The following is a 20,346-nucleotide window of genomic DNA, read 5'->3' as shown; positions in this document are numbered from 1 at the left end:
CTCTTTTTTTTTTTTTCCTAAAGAGCCTGTTAGCCTACAGTATAGTCATCTTCTAAGATGATTCCTGACACAGTGCTGCTCTGCTGACTTGGACTGCAGCATCACAGGACTCTGCCAAAGGCAGTTGTTAAGGAGAGAAATAACACAGCTGGGAGCTCTGTTCCCAAACAGAAATCTAAATACTAAACAGAAGCTGTGATAGCTCCTTGCAATGACACTACAATACATCTTCTGTATGGCAGAAGCTGCCAAGGAGGCCCAACTTGCAACCCGTGTTTTCACAGACCTCCCTTCCTCACAGACTGGGGTACCACTAACAGATTCAGAGAAGGAAAGTCAGCTTTCTCTTTTCAGTGCATTTGAAACTAAGGAATCTTTGCAAGCAAACATACTGGATGCATGAACCATCTCAATGAAAGATATATTGCCCTTGCAACCAGAAGGACCAAAACAGAGTTCTGAAAACTTCCATCAAAACGAGGTCATTACAAATACTTGAAAGAGGAGTTTCAACTTGCAAAAATCTACTTTTAACTAGTTAAACAGAAAACCACTGGTTGGCAAACCAGGCCTGACTTGTTGGCAGAGAAGGGCACTGCAGAAGGCAGTTTGATAATATCCAGCATGCACCAGTTAGGGGCTCTACAGTTACTGAGCTGAATTTTATTAAAAATGACACAGAGAAGGTTATGAACTGCTATGAGGAAGAAATGAGAGTCATATTTCCTTTGACCACAGAGTCTTGTACACAATCCCAGAGTCTCCAGAACCTGCACAGTGTAACCCTCCTTTCTCTAGTACTGTTTATTTAGAGGTCCACTCAAACAGGAAAGGAAATGAAAAAATTTGTTCATTGCTATAGAACATCCTCTAAAACTGTATGAATAAATAATCCTTAATCATGGAATTAGTATGTTCATTCCTGCCTTAAATTAATGCTTGGGTTTTTATAGCCATTTCAATTAGGCAGTTTTTATTACTGGAGCTTTTAGTGTAAGAAGAGATTCCAATTTTATAAAAGCAGTTACTCAGTCTAGTTCTAGGTCTCTACATAGTGACAAAAAACAGCAATCACTGAATTATCTGGACTCAACAGGTAATCCTAAAGGCAAGAACAGCAGCACTGGAATGCTGTTTCCTTCTGTCAATGTATGTGAACGTGTATCTTCTTGGGGGTCAGAGACGGAGAGGAGGGAGCTTTCACGTAATTCCCTCATCTAAAAGAAATTATCTAAAACATTTACAGCCAAAAAAAATTAAAATTGTTCTGTTAAACACTGTCTACTTTCAGACAATTAATTTCTAAGGGCACTACTTAGTAACTGTAAAATATTTGAACAAACTGAGCAAGACTTTAAATGCTTCGGCAATTTTTTTAATACAAAGACAGCTAGTGTTATTTTATTATGTCATGCACCAAGGAAGGCAAAATAAGAGTAATGTAACTGGACAGCCCAGCATATGACAACATAGACTATCAGCCCACATGATTGAAGTCAGCAAACTAAACACCACCCTCAAAAACCAAGGTATTGAGCTAACAGAAAGCTACCATTAATAACAAACATATGAAACTTCGTGGCTAAGTAAACATTGTTACACAAATCACTAAAACGCATAAGCAAGTTCCAACAGCAGAAGGCAAAACACATGATATGATAAAACGTAGCTACCAGATGCAAATGTATGGAACAGTGGAGAGGAGATTATGCTTTGTCAGCCCCTCCTAATTAGCCATGCCAGCTACAGTGGGTGTGCTCCACATCCTGTGATGCAGTATGAGGCATACAATCCGACCCCCCGTAAGTCCCCCCATCTACCCCACAACTACCACAATCACCTAAGCCTTTTCTTTAAGTTTTCTGTCCTTTTAATCAGTCTCTTAAGAACACTTTCATTTAATTACTGCCTTTGGTGTTTGTGGAGCTTTGTAGACTGTAGAGGTTATACTCCACTCAGTTAATAGTGAGCATATGAAGTTTCTTACCTCCAATATTCTGGATAATTATTGTAGTTGCAACAAGGACCTATAAAAAAAATTGATTTCTTTAGAAAGAGTAAGGATAACTAAAATCGTATGTCTATAGCAGTCATGAACCACATATGTATTATCTTAAACAGACCAGATGTAGAAGCGATAACTAGTACTGAAAGGAAAGGCATCTTCTCTTTCCTGAAGAGTTTAACACATGGAAACCAACACAATCGAAAATGAATACAAAAGCAAAAAATCTCCCTGGAAGTACTGCATTTTCATTCTCAGATTACAAAACAAGTGAAGCCTGTTCTGCAGAAGATGAGTTTTTTAAAAATCACTGAAAACATGTAAGTGCACTCTGACAGACATTAGGAGAGTACAAATGAAAACGATCATTCACCTCTGAAAAGACAATCAGACAGCAGGGATTTGTACAAGCTACCACCTCACTCACTCCAAAAAACCTGAATATTTTTAACTGTCATGAATGTCATTACTTTTTTAAACTTGTAAACCAGATAGACTTTTCTTTAGCATTTGTGATTATTCATACTGGACTGATACAAAAGTAGAAATAATCACAGACTATTAAAATATTTGTCTGAATCCAAAGAATTAACTAACTGAAAAAAAACCTAAAAGCGTTTAAAGTTTTCCCAGTGTTTTCTTCTCAGATCACTTCTATAATAGTACAATCATTTAGTACAGTTTTTCTTTTTACCCACTGCTCTTCTTGATGTAGCAGGACCTTCCACATGATTGCTACCATTAAGTCAACTTGGAAAAAATTAAGCCACAGTTATGAGAATAAAACAAAATTTGTACTTTTGAATAAAATCTGAAAACACAGTTGCCATTTTTTTCAGTTGATCAGCTAGAAAATCATGTCATTTTTTGAACAACTTCAACATCAGTTCAAAAGTCACCAGGTGAAAGAAAAAATAAGAAAGAAAAAAAGGATGGTATCTTGGAATTTGCCATAGATGGAAACACATACTTCATGCCTTTGGAAAGGGAGAATCAGCAGTCTTCCAGTAGCAGAAAATCTCCATTCTCACAAATCTCAGAAAAGTATGTTTGACAGGAAATCACTATAAGGTTGAATAACCGCTCTACTTCAAAAGCAGTTAACCAGTAGTTTACTGCCAACCTAAGATGCCAGTTCAAGTAAGATCCTACAGCAGTCTGTCTGTACCATTAGCAAATGACTTGGGTGAGGGAAATGTACTACTTTAAAGAAAAAAAAAAGCCACCTGTGCCTGACTGAAGTGAAGAACATAGTACCAGCCACGTTCTATCTAAAATATAGGTAATAATTGCATTTCTTGTCACTGCCAAGTTCTCAGCCAGCTTACTGTGTTCCGTTTTGCAGGCAGGTTTTAAGAAAGGTGTATAAATATCAAAGATACTTCAAGAGGGAAAGATAAGTTTTCCAGAAAACATCAGTTCATCAGGAAAGCTTGGTGAACTTTGGTTAATTATTTTATCAAAACAACAGCTTCCCAAGCTAGAAGTATTCCAGTGCTCTCCATGCACACTGAAAATACAAGATCAGATGATTTTTTGCCCAAATTATTTAAAATTATGAAAAAGTATATTAGGGAGAATAAAACAACTACTGATGTTGACTACACAGTGAAGCTGTGAAATCTCCATTTAAGCTTTTAAATAACAGATTAGACAAACATCTGCCAAGATGTACGCGTGTTTCCCCCTGCTTTCAGAGCAAAGGCATACTAAGTCACATTTTACTATCTCCTTAAGCTCTAACATTTCTATGACTTCTGCCTCTAATGGCTTGTGGTTAATGTGTACAGAACAGCTCCTGTAAGAAATTATTTCATACTTTGCTAATATCAAGTTTTATTATCTCTTGAGGTTGATCACTTCTTAACTTTGATCAATAAATATTGATCCTCACTGACTATGCTTGTATCTGCTTATTAATGCTAATGGAAGTCCTATCTAATAGCTCAGATTTAATTCCCAGTTACATTAAAACAGAAGAAATTGACCCAAGTCTGTTAAGCAGAACACATTTTTTAAAAGTTTACATCGTTTCAGTAAACCATTAAAATCACACTTCTGTGTGGTAAAATCTGCTTTTAGTATTGTGTAACACAGAGCATCGAAGTCCTAACGTTAAGCAGTATTCACAAGTAGTATCTCCTGTGCACACAGTATTAGGGGACAACGTTGTCTATTAGGAGAAACAGATTCAGTACACACTACTAAAAATGATGGTTTACATGTCGATTATGCTTATATCAAAAATGGTTAGTTTGTTGGTGGTTTCTGTATTTTGGGGTTTTTTTGTTTGGTTTTTTTGTAAATCATGAGATAAAACAAGAAGAAACATTCATCCGAACACTTTATTAAACAAAAGAAAAAATTAACATGCATTAAACATACTCATATTTGTTCCTACCGTGGAAACTGCATGAAAGGCAAACACTTACCTTAGATCTCTATTAAATGCTAGAACACCAACAGTAAATCACTTACCTGTCTCTTAAAAGTTTACAGCAGAGGTACAACAGGACTGTAACAAACCTGAAACGCATCACTGAGCCAACGTGACACCACCACCAGTGAGCATGTATTTGTACATACAACTAAAAAGTGAACACACTGACAAGAAAGTAGCACAAAATCTTGCATTTACAGAATGTCTGTTTTACAGTTACCTAAAGTTAGGGCTTCCACAAACCAGACACACTAACTGAAATGTAGCAAAAAGCTTCAGAACGTAATGGCTTTTTCAGTATACTACCACGTCAGTAATTATACTACTTGTTTCTTTTATATCTCTTTACTATGCAAAAAACAGTTGTTTATCAGAAGCGTGAGACCAAGAAGAAAAATACACAGGTAGAAATACTCACCTTTCCAGTTGATCCAAATGCAAACAGGCCAAGGTCTTCATAAGAAGTGACGGCTGTTAGTAAGAAAAAACAAAGCTAAAATATTTCTAACTTCAAAATCACTTGAAAGGTCAAGTTTAGCTTTTTTTCCCTTTTTAATTTAACATAATTCAGGACAGAATTAAAAGAGTATTTATAGTATTTCTTATTTACAAAATAGCTTTTATATACACCTGTACTCCTGCTACAAAATACAGCTGTGCTCAGCCATTCAGAGACTCTCCAAAAAATCAATATTTAAAATAGTAATATCTTTAAAATAATAATACATTAATGGCAAATTGCTTTCTCTCAAATATTTTTCCAAGTGATGCCATAAGTGCAGAATTCTGAAATTAGCCTCAACAATAAGATATTCCCATATTTTATTTGTTAAAAGAGTACACTTTTTTTTAAATGAAAACAACATCAGAGGATCCATTTCTATGACTGTAAACATCAATCACCACCTTGCCAGCTTTTAAAAACTTGCACTGTTTATTTTCAAGTGAGCTGAAGGTAAACACCTTCCTTGGTTGAAATCTATTATTAAAACAACAAAACAAAACACACCAAAGCAAAACCAAAAACAAAACAAAAATCCTGCCCTCACCTGCACCTGACTTACATAATCACATTAAAATAGCTTGTGGTTTCCTGTATGCTTTTGTTGAGTTTTAGCTGAAGCCCACTTCTAATATTGCTGGTAACTCAAACCAATCCCTTCTCAGAAAGAAGGAAGTCATATTAAAGTCTTTCATTGTTGCTCTGTATTTTGTTATTAGAAACTCAAGCGATATCAAAAAGATGAAAGTTTTCTGAGAAATACCACTCACTTTCTCAGTATATAATAAAACAGTCTGCAGTTGTAAATGCCTCAAAGGGTAAAATTAATCTTAAACCCACATAATTTTATTGTTACAACACTTGCCTTCTCTCCCTTAGTTCTACTTAGTACACTGCTGCTTCTACTCCTGTCACATCTTAATTTAGGGCCCAGCCCTGCAATTTGAGCTGCTGGGGGCAGACCTTCACACCTGAGTGAAGTCCCACTGAAGTAAATGAAACAAGACATGGGAGACACAGGCGGTTCACGGGGATCAGATGACGGGACTGGAGCCTCAGACTGCCAACTGCTCAGGCTTAGGTGTTTTTATTTCACTGAAGTTCTGCACACAATCAGATCAATGCTCCAAAGGAAAAAAAAAAAAAACAAACCAAACACCAAACTTCATTAATTTTCTCATATGATTTTCTCAAGGACAATGTTTCACATTCTGCTCTACTACTCACACCAATAAGTTATGACAAAATTAAATGAGCCAGTCAGCTCTCAGCATAAACCTGGAATGATCTCTTACATCTGCTGTTACACTGATACAAGTTATAAAGAGATATAATTAAAGAAGAAGAATGTCTTACTAGATTTTACCCTGTATTTTTCTTAGATTTCTATTTATAAAAGTTGTTGATTACAAGAAAAAAAAATAGCATTTTACAAGGCCATCTCCAATGGTGTCAAATAAAGCAGCAAAATGTTAAACATATTTAGGAGATAGCTGTTTCTACCACATGGGAACAAATACACACACACACACACACGAGGAGTTACCAAGAAAGAGAATAAAATCTTCCACACAATACCAAAAGAACAGTATGAAACCTTGGAATATTTTCTATCGTAACCCTGTTTCTCTAATCAATTTAGTCCTGTGAACACTGGGAAGCCCTAATACTTAATCACAATACTTTTGTGATGTCAAGAATATATGGAACAAAATATTAAGCACAATTGATATAAACAAGTTCTGCCTGATTGGCATGATTTCTTTTACATTATTAACACCAAATGGAAACTATTCATTTAAACGCAAAGTGAAATTGGCAAGTATAGTATGAGCCACACTCATGACTAACTCGTAAAAGAAAAAAACCCAAGAAACTTTAAAGTACATCCCACTTAAATTCCCAATTCCTCTGCTTTCCAGAGTAAGCTTAGCCTTTGTCAGCCTAAACCCCAAAACGACAAAGGTGGTACTGAATTAACACTGGGAGAAAACGCTCACTAAACTAATCCAAATCTAACACTTGACACTTGGGAATATTTTTTTTGCTAAGCCTTTTAGTCTACACAAGCAATTTGATTTTGTCAACGTCCAGACCAACATAATTTAAAAGTGGAAGGTACTTCTTTATTTTTAAACTACAACTAAAATGCCTGTGCTTAATAAATCCTGGTCTCTGTTTAAAATGGAATATTAGAGCTTCCTTTTCAGAAGGTATTTTATAGGTCAGCTCTTTCCTAGGATTACTTTTATGATTTGAATACCTGAATGGTTTACAAACACTTTCAAAGGTTTTTCTTCTCCACCCTTTAAATTTTTCTAGTTCATTTTTTAATATAAAACTACTAAAATTTCTTTCCAATTCCTTGCCATGGATTAAGCTTAATACTATAACATTGTTCACAAACGCATGTAGGTTTTATAATGAAAAATGTTCAATTATCTACTTTGGAAGCAAACACATACACAGATTTTACTTTGTCAAGGCACTGCAGGTCGTATTTCTCACTTTTTAAACACAACGTTCCAAGGAAAAAAAATTCAGAATCCTATCTAGCATTTTATTATTTCAATAGTTTACAGGAGTTACAGTAAATATAATCTGAGAGAAATCTTATTTAAAAAAAAAAAAATTAAAAAAAATCAAAACACCGAAGGCTGTAAATCCAGCAAATTTATCTAGACATAGTTTTAGTGCTAGTATTACCTATGAACATTAACTAATTATTAACTGTAAAGTGCTAGTTTCAGACAAGAGAAATACTTCAACCTGTCATTTCAGTGGTATTTCTTGCTTTCAGTTGTGTGCATTTCAAAAATTCTTTCTTGAGGTGGAATGTTGCTTTTGGACAATAACCGAGGAGTTAAACCATCCTTGTATATTATGTCTCTCAGTTCATAACATAGAAACTTCTCTTACTTCAAAAAGCTTAAATCCTTAGCTTTCCCCTCTCACCAGTAGTTCTTTTGCAAGGGTCTCTTTAATTATTATTTTACCAGACAATAACGTAATACCCCTTAGTGCCTATATTATACAGAACTTTTCAGCCTCAAATAAGAGGTAAACAAAGATCATAAAAATTACTTCAAAGTTTCCCCTTTTTTTGCTTCTTATGTATCTTTCTAGCCACTTCAGGTTCTGATTCCTTTCTAATAAGCAGAGCTCAAAGAGTAAAAAAAAAATTACCAAAGACTTTGCCCCAAATCATCAAGCAGCCAACAATATCAACCATAAAAGCAACCCTACCTCTGAAGAATTTTTTTAAGAATGTATGAAGATCACTCAACAGGTGAAGACAGGAGCAGCAGATCTAAGCAGAATCAGGAAGCGATCGTTTGAAAGACCAGAGCTAGCTAGAGAAAACAAAGCCAATAAGGAAAGAAACAGACGCTTTCTCCCACCACCTTTGAAAAGAGAGGAAAACAGATGAGAGGGAAACAATAACCAGGTGACTGAAAGAGATGGAGAAAGTCTCCTGCTATAATGTGATCTTTGCATACAAGAACTCAAGGAACTAGTCAGTTGTTTCAGTAACAATTAAAAGAAGCAAGAATTAAAAAAACATTAGCAGATCTGACTGCAGATACTAGAATCTACCGTTTGAACATACTCAAAGCAGTATAATTTCTAAGGACTGCAGTGCAACTTCTCATTCAGTATCAAAAATGCTGTAAAAAACTATAAAGTGCCATGAGAATTACGATAATCCAGTATAATTACAAAACCTGAAAGGTATCCATTTCAAACCATAAACAAAATATATATTACAAGTAGAAGAATGGAAGTCTGCTATTTTATTGCTCTTAAGCCTTCACTAATAGCAACAGTACACACTGAAGTAACAGGGTTCAGCCAGCACCAAAATAATTTTCCTAGAGAAATACAGAATCTATCTTTTTGGAAAGATAAGAGTGGCATTTTGAAAAAACTGAAATTGAAAATCTAAAAACCAGTCAGTTGGGCATTGACTTTTCATGAGCAGCTTCAAAATTGTATTTTTAAATGGCAAACAGTAATCGTTAAAAATGTTAAATATTTCAACACCAGTGAATCAGACACAGCTATCTGCTAACGTGCTGTTAATTATAATAATTATACTGGGTCAGGTCTTTGAGATATAGGTGAGGAAGTATTTTAGAGATCCCTGTTTGATAAATCCTTTTTCACTTACCAGTCTGAATGCACATACTGAGCAGAAGAAATACAGAGTAAGCAGCAAGGCTGGCAACAATCAGCAGCAAGATACTAAAAAACACAAAATATTCACAATTGCAGCACTTTCACAGGACAATGCGCTTTCTGTCTTTAAGAATGCTACTTCTGCAAGAAGTAAGCTACCACAAGACCAGATTTCCTCATTTTAGGGCATATATCTGCTGACTGTGGTTCATATGGTCTCTGACGTTCCCAATACTTGCTGAGTTCCACTGCTTCTTATATTGTTCACCAAAGCACATCACAAACTATAGAGGGTAAAGGCCTAATATATGAATCACAAAGATGACATAAATGTAGGAGTTTGTGTTTATACATATACACAGACAAATATGTATCTTCTAATGAAGCGACTTTAATGCTTCAAAGATAGTAAAAGCAACAATTCTGGTGACTTTGGCCCATAGGTTAGTATGTACAACAAGCACAAGTGCAAACAAAAGCATAAGCTGATACACATTTTTCAGATACGCAGCCATCCTGCTTCAGAAGGCCCATTTCTGGAACTAAAGATAATAGCAGCTTTAAAACATAAACATCAATCTATTAGGAGTAATGGCCAAGAAATTGCCACCATGTGGCAATTTAATGCAATGTCTGGGCAGTACTTACATTAGGCCAGATTTGAATGACTAAACCAAAGAGGAAAAATCTTATTCAATAATGCTGAAAAGCACAAACTATTTATTTCTTCCTCAGTTTTTGCACAGGAGTCTTAGTAATCAAGTTTTGTTCCATTTAAAACTACTGCTGAAAGTTGAAAGCTGAGTTTCAAAGTAAGTACATGTAAAAACTGAAAACTTACCTAAACCCCATGATCCCTGTGTTGGCCATAGCGTAGGATAAGCCAAGTATCCCACTTCCCATGATCGCATTCATTAAATTAAATACTGAGAAACCAAAGGAAGAGCCACGATCTGGCGGATTCTGTGAAAAGGGCAGAACAAAGTACGGTTAGGGCGAGAGGTGTTTTGGTCTTTCATAGGAAGAAATTTAAGGAAGGGCAAGAGACGGTCAACTTCTCCTTCCCTAATCTAAATCAGAAAATCTCTTTTTTCACTCTAAGACCACCCTTGTGCATATACACTAACACGATGCAGTCCCATAAGGATCTCACGACGCCTACAACCTTTGAGTACAGCGATAGTAGAGAGCAGCAAGATTTATGCTTAAAAGCCGGCTACCCCTGGCGCCTCCAACAAGCGCGAGGGGCAGAGCACACGGCAGCACTCCCACAACCAAAGAACCCAACGGACCAGAAGAAGCGCCAGGACCAGACGTTCAGGACCACAGGCCCGACACTGCCCCGTGCTCCCGCGCCCCGGCCCGGCCCTTCCCGCTGCCCTCGCCGGGTGTCACCCCCCGGGGGCCGCCCTGCACAGCCCCGTCCCCCCGCCGCCAAGCTGCATCCATCGGTCCGAACTTTGAGCCTCAGGTCCCCCATCCCCCCCCGCCCGGGCCACACTCCCACGAACTCCTCCTCAACACCCAGCGCGGCCGCGGACAGCCGCCCCCGCCGCCTCCCGCTCCGGGAGCCGCGGAGCTGCAGGGCCTGGGACCGCCCTGACGGACACACCGCTACGGGAAAGCGAAGTAAAGACGAGCCGAGCCGAGCCGAGCCGAGCCACCGCCCGCCGCCCCCAGACGGAGCGGGCCCGGGCAGCCCCACGGCCACAGCCCCCTCAGGGCACTGCCCTCCCCACCGCCGAGCCGCCCCCCTCACACGCACGCTGCCCGACGGCGGTAGCAGCGGGGCGGACTCTCCATCCTCGTCGTCCGTCGCCTCCTCCTCTCGCTGCTCGCGGGCAGACAGGTACCAGCCCGGCTCGGCCAGGAGCCGCCCGGCCCCCCGCGGCGCCGCCGCCATAGCACCCCGCGCCCCGCCGCCTCGCCTCTGAGGGGAGCGCCGCCGGGGGGCGGGGCGGGGGCGGGGCCTCGACGGGGAGGCGGGACCGCCGCTCCGGCCCCGCCCTCCCGGCGCGGCCATAGGGAGCGGCGCGGCCGTTGTGACATCACGACGGCGTCGATGACGCGCGGGGGCGCCGGCGCGCGCGGAGGGGCTCGGCATGAGGTGAGGGTGGAAGGGGGGGGTGTCGCCGTGGCAACGGCGCGGCCCCGGCTGCGGTCTGTGAGCGGGGGGACCGGCGGCCGCCCCGGCCCCGCCGCCCCCGGCCCGGCCCGCACCCCTCGGCCAGCGGCGGGCGGCCCAGGCCGCGGGGGGCCTAAGGCGGCGGCTGCCAGCGGGGCTCCCCTCAGGGAGGGACGGTGACCCCGAGGAGGCCCCCGCCCTGGCGAGGGTCCCTTTCCCCGGTGAGGCCCGGCCGCCGCTCCCCGGCCCGCCCCGGGGGTCTCGGTGCGCGGTGTTGCTCACTCGTGGAGCTTGGGCCGGGCGGAGCGGGCAGCAGCCCTCCAGCAGCACCCGCCGGCCCCGATTCACCTCATCGCTCAGAGGGAAGAATGGGGCAAAGGGGGATCTTGGCGGGACCTTGCAGGTGTTCCCACGGGCGGCCTCGGGAAGATGTCAGTCCTGCGACAGCACGGCTGCAGGGACCTCCGGCCAGGCGCAGCGGGGGGGCTTTTATCTTGCAGGCTGATCTCACATCGAGGAGCCCATGCAAACCAGGCCAGCAGTTTCCAGCTAGGGAGAAGGGCAATGCCTAAGGAAAACACTGGGATGCTCAGGCCTCTGGATGAAGCCTTTCTCCTCTGTAGCAGACGTGAAGAATGTAAATGTTTATTTTTGAGTCAACGGGGAAAGGAGGTGTGCTTTGCCAAAAACTTGGTTTAGGGAAATGAGCTGGCTTGAAGATGTAGGGAGTCCCAGCGAGGGGCTGGGTTTTGTGGGGGAGGGAGGATGGGAGCAGGGCCAGCTTTGCTAAGGGTCGGTCGCAGCTCCTTTTTTGAAGAATAGACTGCGTGGCTTGTTACCCAGAAGGAGGGCAGCAGCCCTCTGTCAGGGTGTAGATGTCTGAGGCAGGCAAGAGAACCGGTTTCCCTTCAGAGCTAGTTTGCATCTCTCCTATCAACTCCCTATCTTAAACTTCCCAAGAAGTCAGGAGAAGTGCCAGCCTCTCACACTACCTAAACCTTCCTGCCTAGGAGCAGCTGATGCAGAGTCAGAAAAGTTGGGCCTCTGGACTGGCTCTAGCGGAGGAAACTATTTAAAGAAGTGTAAAACTACTTTTCAAGTCCCCATCCTGTGAGTGAACTGTGGAGAGGGGTTCATTCGCTTGAACAGACATTACTAATGCTCCCCTGTACCTTCAGGGGAATTCTGCATTTAATTCATGGTCTTTCTGGCATGCAGCTTGCAGAGCAAAGACACTACAGACTGTGTAACCCCTTATCACTGGGGTGTAGGAGGCAGAAATTGCTGAAACGTGATTATGACTGCTATTGCTAATAACTGTTTTCTAGCAACCACTGCTTGGTAATGAATTTTATCAGAGTCAGAAGGGATCCAACAGTAGGATCGAGACAGTAGAAGTTTTTCCATTTGGCTTATTGGGATTAATATCATGCTTATTAGAACAGAAAGGTCATTGGTTTTTGGCAGGAGGGGATTATCTCACTGCTTAAAGTTAGTTAACATTTCAGTCTAACAATACATTTGCAAAAGGACAGAAATTTATAGTATATAATTCATAATAAAGAGCTTTACAAAACTATTGTGAATTGTTTGGTATAGATGGAAATTCTAGTTTAAGAGAACAGCAAATCCATGTGATTTGCAGCATTTTTAATGGAATGATTACATAATGTCTATAAAATGAATAATTTCTCTTCTAGGACTTTATGGAGAATTGGATACTCTGCCAGACTACTGAAATCTAACTGTTTTAGGACAGCTGCATCAAATACATCATTTCCAGCAGTTTGGATGCTATTGGTGCAATATTCTGGCAGAGTACCTGGGCTGTTTGTAGTAGTTAAAAAAAATAACTTTTTTACAATGCCTGAAACTGTGGAGGATAAAGCTAATCTAGAACTGTATTTGCCACATCCTGAAGTGCGTGGGATGACACGACTCAACAGAGAAGCTTTTAAAAGGACAGTTGTTGTTCCAGTTCTTAAAGTCAAGAAAGAAATTGTGAATACTTTGCTAAAGTCCCTAAAACATACGGTACTACAACGCCCTGGTCTAAAGCGAGTGGTTGAGGATCCAGAAGATGAGGACAGTAGACTTGTTATTCTGGATCCTCATAAAATATCAGAATTCTCATTGGGAGAATCGGATCAAGAGGTATTAAAGCAGCTTAATGTTCATCCTGAGGTGTCTAAGTATAACTTGGAGCTGACTTATGAGAATTTCAAGTCGGAGGAGATCCTACGAGCAGTCCTTCCCGAAGGTCAAGAAGTCACCTCTGGATTTAGCCGTGTTGGTCACATAGCTCATTTGAATCTTAGAGATCATCAGCTACCGTACAGACATTTGATTGGTAGGTAAAACAACTCTCAAAAAAGTAATTTGTATGTTTTGTATATAGATTTTTTAACAGATATCTATTGATAAATTATTACTTGTACAAAGAAAACTTTTGAGTGCTTTTCATTGCTTTATATTTTGACTTTAAACAGCCTGTGCTGGTACTGTAGCTGTGCACGGAAGCACAGTTCTCTCCTCTTGCAGTAACTCTGGTCTCACTTCACTGAACACTGGGCCAGGGTACAGTATGTGCCTTAGGAAGATGTCACATCTGCAACCCTGAGTCATTAGAGGAAGGTTGTTCTAGTACATGCTTACTTTAGTTAATTTAACTGTAAACAGCAGTGTTCGTATCTCTTGTAGAACATTGAAAAGTTATAGTCCCTTAACCGGAATATGTTTTGCCCTCTCTTTCAGGTCAGGTTATAATTGACAAGAATCCAGGAATCACCTGTGTAGTGAATAAAACCAATATTATTGACAGCACATACAGAAATTTTCAAATGGAAGTGCTCGCCGGAGAGAGCAACCTAGTAACCAAGGTATAGGGGTTTTTTTCCCCTGTTATTTTAAATTTAATATGCTAAAACCCAAAGGCACCTACTGGAAATATGTGATGAAGAGATGCTATTAAGACCATCCCTTTGCACAGTGCCCCTTTTTAGAGTGTAAGAGTTGGCAGTTACTTCTACATTCATCTGTCCTGGTCTGCCAAGAGCAAACTCACATCCACAGGGATCATGAACATAAGTATTCTTTCAAGTTCACAGCCTAGGTTTTAATGATATGTAAAAGCAGCTGAAGTAAAGATTTCTTACAGAGATACTAATTGCAGACTTGCAGTGGGGAGTGTTTCTTACTCTAAAGCCAGAATATTTAGTGAATTTGATCTAAGAAAATGCTGTTACTTAATTTCATCAAGCCTGCAGTGGCTGGTATAGAACGTAAGACTGTGTTTTTAAATCTCCCTGGCTTTGCAACTTAGGCAAGATTTTGCCTGTGCCTTTTTCCTTTTCTGTCAGCAGCAAGACAAACCTCATCTGTCCTCTATTTTGACATTTTTCAGGTGTAAAGCACTATGTAACTGCCAAGTATTATTCATGTAGGGTTTCTTGTCTTTAGCTGGAAACTTGGCCACTGGTTCAACCAAAAAATATTTTTCCTAGGTATTAGCAGTTTTATACTTTTAGAAGAGAAAACATTAGATTACCAAATAAAAAAGTTGAATAGCTTGGTATAACATCCTGTATGTGCACAGAGAAGGCATTTGAATTGTCAAGGCAGAAGTGACAATCAAATATTATGCAGGTGATATTAGCTCACAGAGCAGCCATCTAGCGTAGCACGGAGCTGCACACTGAGGAGCGCAGATACACTTCAGTATGTTTCTTGCTGGCAAAGCAAATGATGCATTTGGATCCAAAGTTACTGTACTTCAGTCACACAATTCAAGTCTGGTGGTGCAAAGTGAGTGTTATCTTGCATCCCGTTCTCATCTCAGTAAATACTGTTTCATTTTAGGTCTGTTCTTAAGACAGTGGTCATCCCAGAGTTTGGGTTTGGATCAGTTTCCAGACTGTCACCTTGAGAGAGAAAATACAGTATTTTTTCAAATTGCAGAATTGGCTCCCAGTGGCTTTGAATTTGGCTGACTCTTGCCATTCTTGTGCTGTATCATTCTCAGATGCTTATTTACTATGTGGACTCTGCTAAGGAGGGCTTGAGGCATCTTCCCAAGGTCTGCTTTCAATAAAGGAGTTGTCAGCCAGCCACAAAACTCTTGAAAAGCCTCAGATTATTTTTTTTATGGTCATTTTAAGTTGCTGCTTTATTTCCACCTGGTGATTGAGACGTGCATAAGCCAGCCATCTGGATTGACAGTTGGAACATTCCTCATGGCTATTTCTGATGAGTAGATCTGTTTATGCAAGATTGATGTGTACTACTAATGAGACGAATGTCAATGTACACATTACCTTTTGATAAAGCACCGTGTTTTTTAGCTGTCTTAATTACTCATAATGCTTAAACATGCCTGGAATTCGAACACAGAGGCTTAAGAAAATGTTTTGGACTTTCAGGTCAAAGAAAATAATATCACATATGAGTTGGACTTTTCTAAAGTCTACTGGAACCCACGTCTTTCCACAGAACATGGCCGTATCGTTGAGCTTTTAAAGCCCAGTGATGTCCTTTTTGATGTCTTTGCTGGGATTGGACCTTTTGCTATTCCAGCAGCAAAGAAAAAGTGCCGTGTATTTGCAAACGATCTCAATCCTGAATCCTACAGCTGGCTCCTGCACAACTGCAAACTAAACAAGGTAGACAACAAAATAAAAGCGTTCAACATGGATGGCAGGGACTTCCTCCTGGGGCCAGTAAGAGAAGAACTAAGTAGAGAGCTCCCACTTCTGAAAGAAGAACAGAAAATCTCTTTTCATATAGTCATGAATTTGCCAGCCTTGGCTATTGAATTTCTAGACGTTTTCCAGCATCTCTTAGCCGGAGAGCCATGCAGCGCTGCCGGCCTTCCCACAGTGCACTGCTACGGTTTCTCCAAACATGACGACCCTGCCAAAGATGTTCGAGAACGCGCTGAGGCTTCACTGGGAACCTCCTTGGATGGCCGCTGTTCTACTTACCTGGTTAGAAACGTTGCCCCGAACAAGGAGATGCTGTGCATTAGTTTCCAGATTCCAGCCGAGGTGCTGTACAAGAGGCCCTGCCCTGATGGAGGTAAGGAAGCTCTGGGGCACTTGGATTTTGGGCTACACCTTTTGCTGTTCCAGGCTCGTCCCACCTTGCTGGCCCTGTGGACCACCCCAGCCGTGTGGCAGTGACGCTGTGCTCCGGCGTGAGCACGGAGGGGGCCGGCAGGAGCGAGCGCCTGCACGTGTGGAGCAGCTGCAGGGCTTCGTGCGCTGCCGGTAACGGCGCTCCTGCTCCTCTGATCCCAGCGTGAGCCTCCACAGGAAAAATGGTGGACTGGAGAGGATCATCCCACAGGCCATAAACCAGACCCTTATGCCTTAGATTGCGTGCTGGAGGAGGGTGGGGTATCTAACGCCAAGCAGGCTTTTCTATTCGCTAAATACTTAAGAACTGGAGCTCCCTTTTCACCCAGGGTAGAAAGGTGTACTTCCACAGGGCTGGGCCCAGTTCTGACCTTCTCCCTACGCTTGCACGGACGCAGTTTAGGTCTGGGGTCACTACAGCAGCAGAATCGGGTTCTGTACATTGTAATTGCAAAGTAGATATCCTTGGAGATCTTTAATGTTGAATTTGATTATTTTTTTTAATATAACTGGTTGTTTGTTTCTTGAAGTACTTGTAGGAGCTAGTTGGTTTCAGTGATCTTGGGCTTTGCACTACGTGACAAGGAGGGGGAGGGGGGAGGCTTTTGGTCTGCAGTTACATGAACTGGAGGAAGGGAGGTTTTGATAAAGCTTTAATGCCATTAAACTTACTTTTATGCAGTTGTTGGGTAGCACTGAGATTTAGGTCAAAATGTAGCTCTACAGGTTTTTTGAAAGTCCTTTTTGGCATTTAGTAAAGACCCCCCATTATTACTATAACAGTTTTCATTTGTGACTGTTCATCCTAATTTTAACTCTCATCTCTTCCCGTTAAATCCCTTAAGTGCTACATGGCTTGTGGTTTAGTTCAGTCTGTTTACTGTGCATGAAATAACTTACTTTTTCTAACCTTCTTCCAGCAATACCAGCCTCTAAACGTCTGTGTAGCAGCAGAGATTTTTCTGAAGAAAAGTTGAAGAAGAGTTGAAGACTAAAGTTGTGGTAACTACCTTAGTGGTTTGTGTAAGGTATACCTAGGTTACCTCTGGTTTACCCCTCGAATTATTTGAAGCCTACCTGTGTTACCCATCCCAGGTGCTGAGATGCGTAATGCATGTGGCAGCTTTCCTCTGTGAGCCTTGCTTCCTGCATTTACCTGTCTTTTAATTGTGGAATCAATAAGCAGATTGAAATTGTTGTTACTACAAAAAAATAAAACTTTTGCTTCTTTGTAATAAATGTGTTTGGGTACTTTTCTGCTCTCTGTTGTTTCATGCCCTATGATAATTCAGGGACCCAGAGTGGGATCATTTTTTGCTGTGTCATTTTGATAATGTGCAGTTTGTGGCAAAACCAGATTTTTATATTTTTTCAGGTCTAGCAAGATGACTTGTATAACCCTTGCAGCAGGTTCTCTCTGACAAATGGGTTTGGTGTTTAAGAATATTAGATTACTGTTAGCAGATGCACAAACAGCTCTTGTCTAAGCAAGATAACCTTTCAGAAACTTAACCCAAGATACAAAATGGCCCAAATAGCCACATATACTTGTTCCTAGGCCTTTGAGTAATAAATGCTTTTTAACCCTGAGATTTAGTTAGGGATTAGTTGACTCCTAACTTAGTGTTTGCCCACTGTTAAAGCAGCAAAGACTCTAATGCCATTTGCACATTTGCAGATGTAAGTACGCGCTCGCATTGAAGCGCTAGACTGAAACCAGTACCTGGCTGAACTCCTCTCATCTTGAAACCTCCTGGGGCTTTAGTGCCTCCGCCGCCTCTCAGCTCTCCCCCTACCTCCTGCCTGCTCCTCTGCTGCAGGCCCTGGATGATCTCTCTGCCTGCCTGTATTCTGCAGGGATTCAAAAAGCCTCTGTCTTTGATTTCCTTTTCTTACCCATCCAAACTATTGTTGGGCAATGTCAACCACAAGTAGTTTGTTTGGACAGAGGACGCGGATCCCCCCCGGGCTTCAGCTATTTTCCCTCAGCGCAGGCTTGGTGCTCAGGCCGAGCAGCTCAGTTACCAGGCGGCCGTCGCCCTCCCTGGCTCTGCTGCTGTGGCTCTGGCTCCATCCCTGGGGCCTGCAACCTGATGGCTTGGGTCTCGCCCAAACAACTGCTGAGGCCCGTGGATTTGTTTTGCTCCATGGCTCTGTGCTCCAGCCTTTCCCCTGGCTACGCAGCCAGTGCTTTTGAGCAAGTCTTCACAGCTTGGTTACCGCTGGATTGCATTTATCAAACCAGGGGAAAAAAATCAGCATAACTCACTTACACTGTCTTGAAAGCTGCTGTGCAGATTACTTCCCTGGCCTGCCACTCCGGCCTGAGCATTCTCTGCTGGCCTTTAAAATGGTATCGCAACAGCTTTAACCTGTTTGTCCTTGCTGTTGGTGACTGACACGTCGTATCCGTTCCCCATCAGTCGCTGCTCCCCTAGGAGCAAGTGCCGGACTCCTGCCTCCAGCCTGCCATGCTGCTGTGTCACATCTCTGATTGTGAGAAAATGGCCTCAAGTTGTGCCAGGGGAGGTTTAGGTTGGGTATTAGGAAAAATTTCTTCACCGAAAGAGTTGTCAAGCATTGGAACAGGCTGCCCAGGGAGGTGGTTGAGTCACCATCCCTGGAGGTGTTTAAAAGACGTGTAGATGTGGTGCTTGGGGACATGGTTCAGTGGTGGGCTTGGCAGTGTTAAGTTTACGGTTGGACTTGATGATCTTAAAGGTCTTTTCCAACCTAAATGATTCTATGATTCTGTGCTTTCCTGTGCTGCCCTCTGGGCTTCCCAGAGACATCCGAAAGCTGCTCTCATTCTGCAGAGCCTGCCCTCAGCACCGCTGTCACGATAAGGCCCTCGGTCCTTCTGGAACGATGCAGTCACCCTGTGATCTATGTCTGCAGCGCCAGACACCGCAGGTCCCTGTGACTGTGTTGCGCTGCCTCACAGTCCAAATTTAGGGCTTCTTGCCACTACTGCACTCAGAAACCTGGCTTTGATCACCATTTTTGTGTTAAGTCAACTACGTAACTCTCATTTTCAGCATGTGACTATCCCAAGGCAGGGAAGGATTTTAGTTGCTAAAAGTTCTGTTGACTTAAGGATTAAATGCCATTGTTATTTTAGCAGCATGGCTTTAGTTTAGATGCAAGTCAATAGACTACATGTAGCTATACTCGTAACCAGGGTTTGCCCATATTTCTGTGCAGTTGCCACTTCTGTGTACACCCCTTCCACCTGAGACAGCAAGCGACAGCCGCTGTACATCCGAGTTGCAAGAGTGTATGTCAGTGATACATATTAATATGCATATGCAGTTCTGTGTTTGTCAGGGCAATGACTTTACAAGCTGCATATAAAGCAGATCATCGGTGGGGTGTCTCCTTACCAGCCTGGGTGAGCCTGGAATAATACAGACTGCCCCTGGTTGCTGCTACTCCCAGCCAGGGTCCCGAGCTGAATCCCAGAAGGACAGCTGCTACCTCGTACCTGGGAACAGGAGAGGGGCTGTCAGGCATCTGTGACAGAGGGAACCAACTCCCACAGCTTCTGGCTGCTAGGAAAACAATCAGCCAGGCCCAGCGGCAGCCATCTCCCACGAGCAAGGGAGTGGACAAATAAAGGACACATCAACTTCGAAGCCCTACGGCTGCGAGGAGGGGAGGAAGGAGCCCCGGAGGAACGCAGCACCCAGCCTGGGGCTAGAAGACACCACAAGTGCACACATGTGTGCTGCATGGCTGAGTACACCACCACCCAACCACAGGCTTTCTGTCTGAGGCCGGGGAGCTGCCCCTGGCAGGGAGCAGTACCCCACAGGCTATGGTCTTTTCTACACCTCTGCCTTGTGTGTAACGTTACCTGTTGGCAACTATTCTGGGCACAAAGAACAGGATTTCGGAGAAAGGGCAATGGAAATTTTGGCACCTCCCTCCCCTTTCCTTAATAAAGGCAGCACCAGTCTGGAA

The 20,346-nt window shown here is 42.3% G+C and overlaps 2 protein-coding genes across 10 annotated transcripts in view; one reads left to right on the top strand and one right to left on the bottom strand.

Moving 5' to 3' along the window:
- The window catches only part of SLC38A6 (solute carrier family 38 member 6), a 45,014-nt gene extending 33,959 nt beyond the window's left edge, over window positions 1-11,055 (bottom strand). For 5 of the 6 annotated variants that reach the window (XM_074868996.1, XM_074869000.1, XM_074868997.1 and 2 more), the window contains exons 1-5: window positions 10,892-11,055; window positions 9,968-10,089; window positions 9,119-9,192; window positions 4,864-4,916; window positions 1,988-2,027 (exon numbers count right to left, since the gene is read on the bottom strand). In XM_074868996.1, the coding sequence (XP_074725097.1) occupies window positions 1,988-2,027; window positions 4,864-4,916; window positions 9,119-9,192; window positions 9,968-10,089; window positions 10,892-11,029 (427 nt within the window). In that variant the 5' untranslated portion in view covers window positions 11,030-11,055. The remainder of the gene's footprint in view (window positions 1-1,987; window positions 2,028-4,863; window positions 4,917-9,118; window positions 9,193-9,967; window positions 10,090-10,891) is intronic. The other variant, XM_074869001.1, reaches the window with a different exon arrangement.
- Window positions 11,056-11,150: 95 nt separating this feature from the next.
- On the top strand, window positions 11,151-17,622 carry TRMT5 (tRNA methyltransferase 5). Of its 4 annotated transcripts, XM_074868994.1 has the most exons (6): window positions 11,161-11,233; window positions 11,752-11,888; window positions 12,952-13,601; window positions 14,006-14,130; window positions 15,670-16,324; window positions 17,304-17,622. In XM_074868994.1, coding segments are annotated over exons 2-6 (1,500 nt in total). In that variant the 5' UTR covers window positions 11,161-11,233; window positions 11,752-11,886; the 3' UTR covers window positions 17,372-17,622. The 4 variants fall into 4 exon arrangements, with proteins under 4 accessions (XP_074725092.1, XP_074725095.1, XP_074725094.1 ...); XM_074868991.1 differs by lacking the exon at window positions 11,752-11,888 and having other exon boundaries at window positions 11,151-11,233; XM_074868993.1 differs by lacking the exon at window positions 11,161-11,233 and having other exon boundaries at window positions 11,665-11,888.
- The last annotated feature ends 2,724 nt before the right edge of the window (window positions 17,623-20,346 follow it).

This window comes from Strix uralensis, chromosome 4, assembly GCF_047716275.1.
Source record: "Strix uralensis isolate ZFMK-TIS-50842 chromosome 4, bStrUra1, whole genome shotgun sequence".
Lineage (NCBI taxonomy): Eukaryota > Metazoa > Chordata > Aves > Strigiformes > Strigidae > Strix > Strix uralensis.
This window is presented reverse-complemented; position numbering and strand designations above follow the sequence as displayed.

Bases quoted from the DNA above. Each gene is read 5' to 3' on its own strand.
- TRMT5 (XM_074868991.1), top strand. The intron at 13,602-14,005 runs GTAGGTAAAACA...CCTCTCTTTCAG, and splicing joins ACCGTACAGACATTTGATTG to GTCAGGTTATAATTGACAAG. The intron at 14,131-15,669 runs GTATAGGGGTTT...TTGGACTTTCAG, and splicing joins AGAGCAACCTAGTAACCAAG to GTCAAAGAAAATAATATCAC.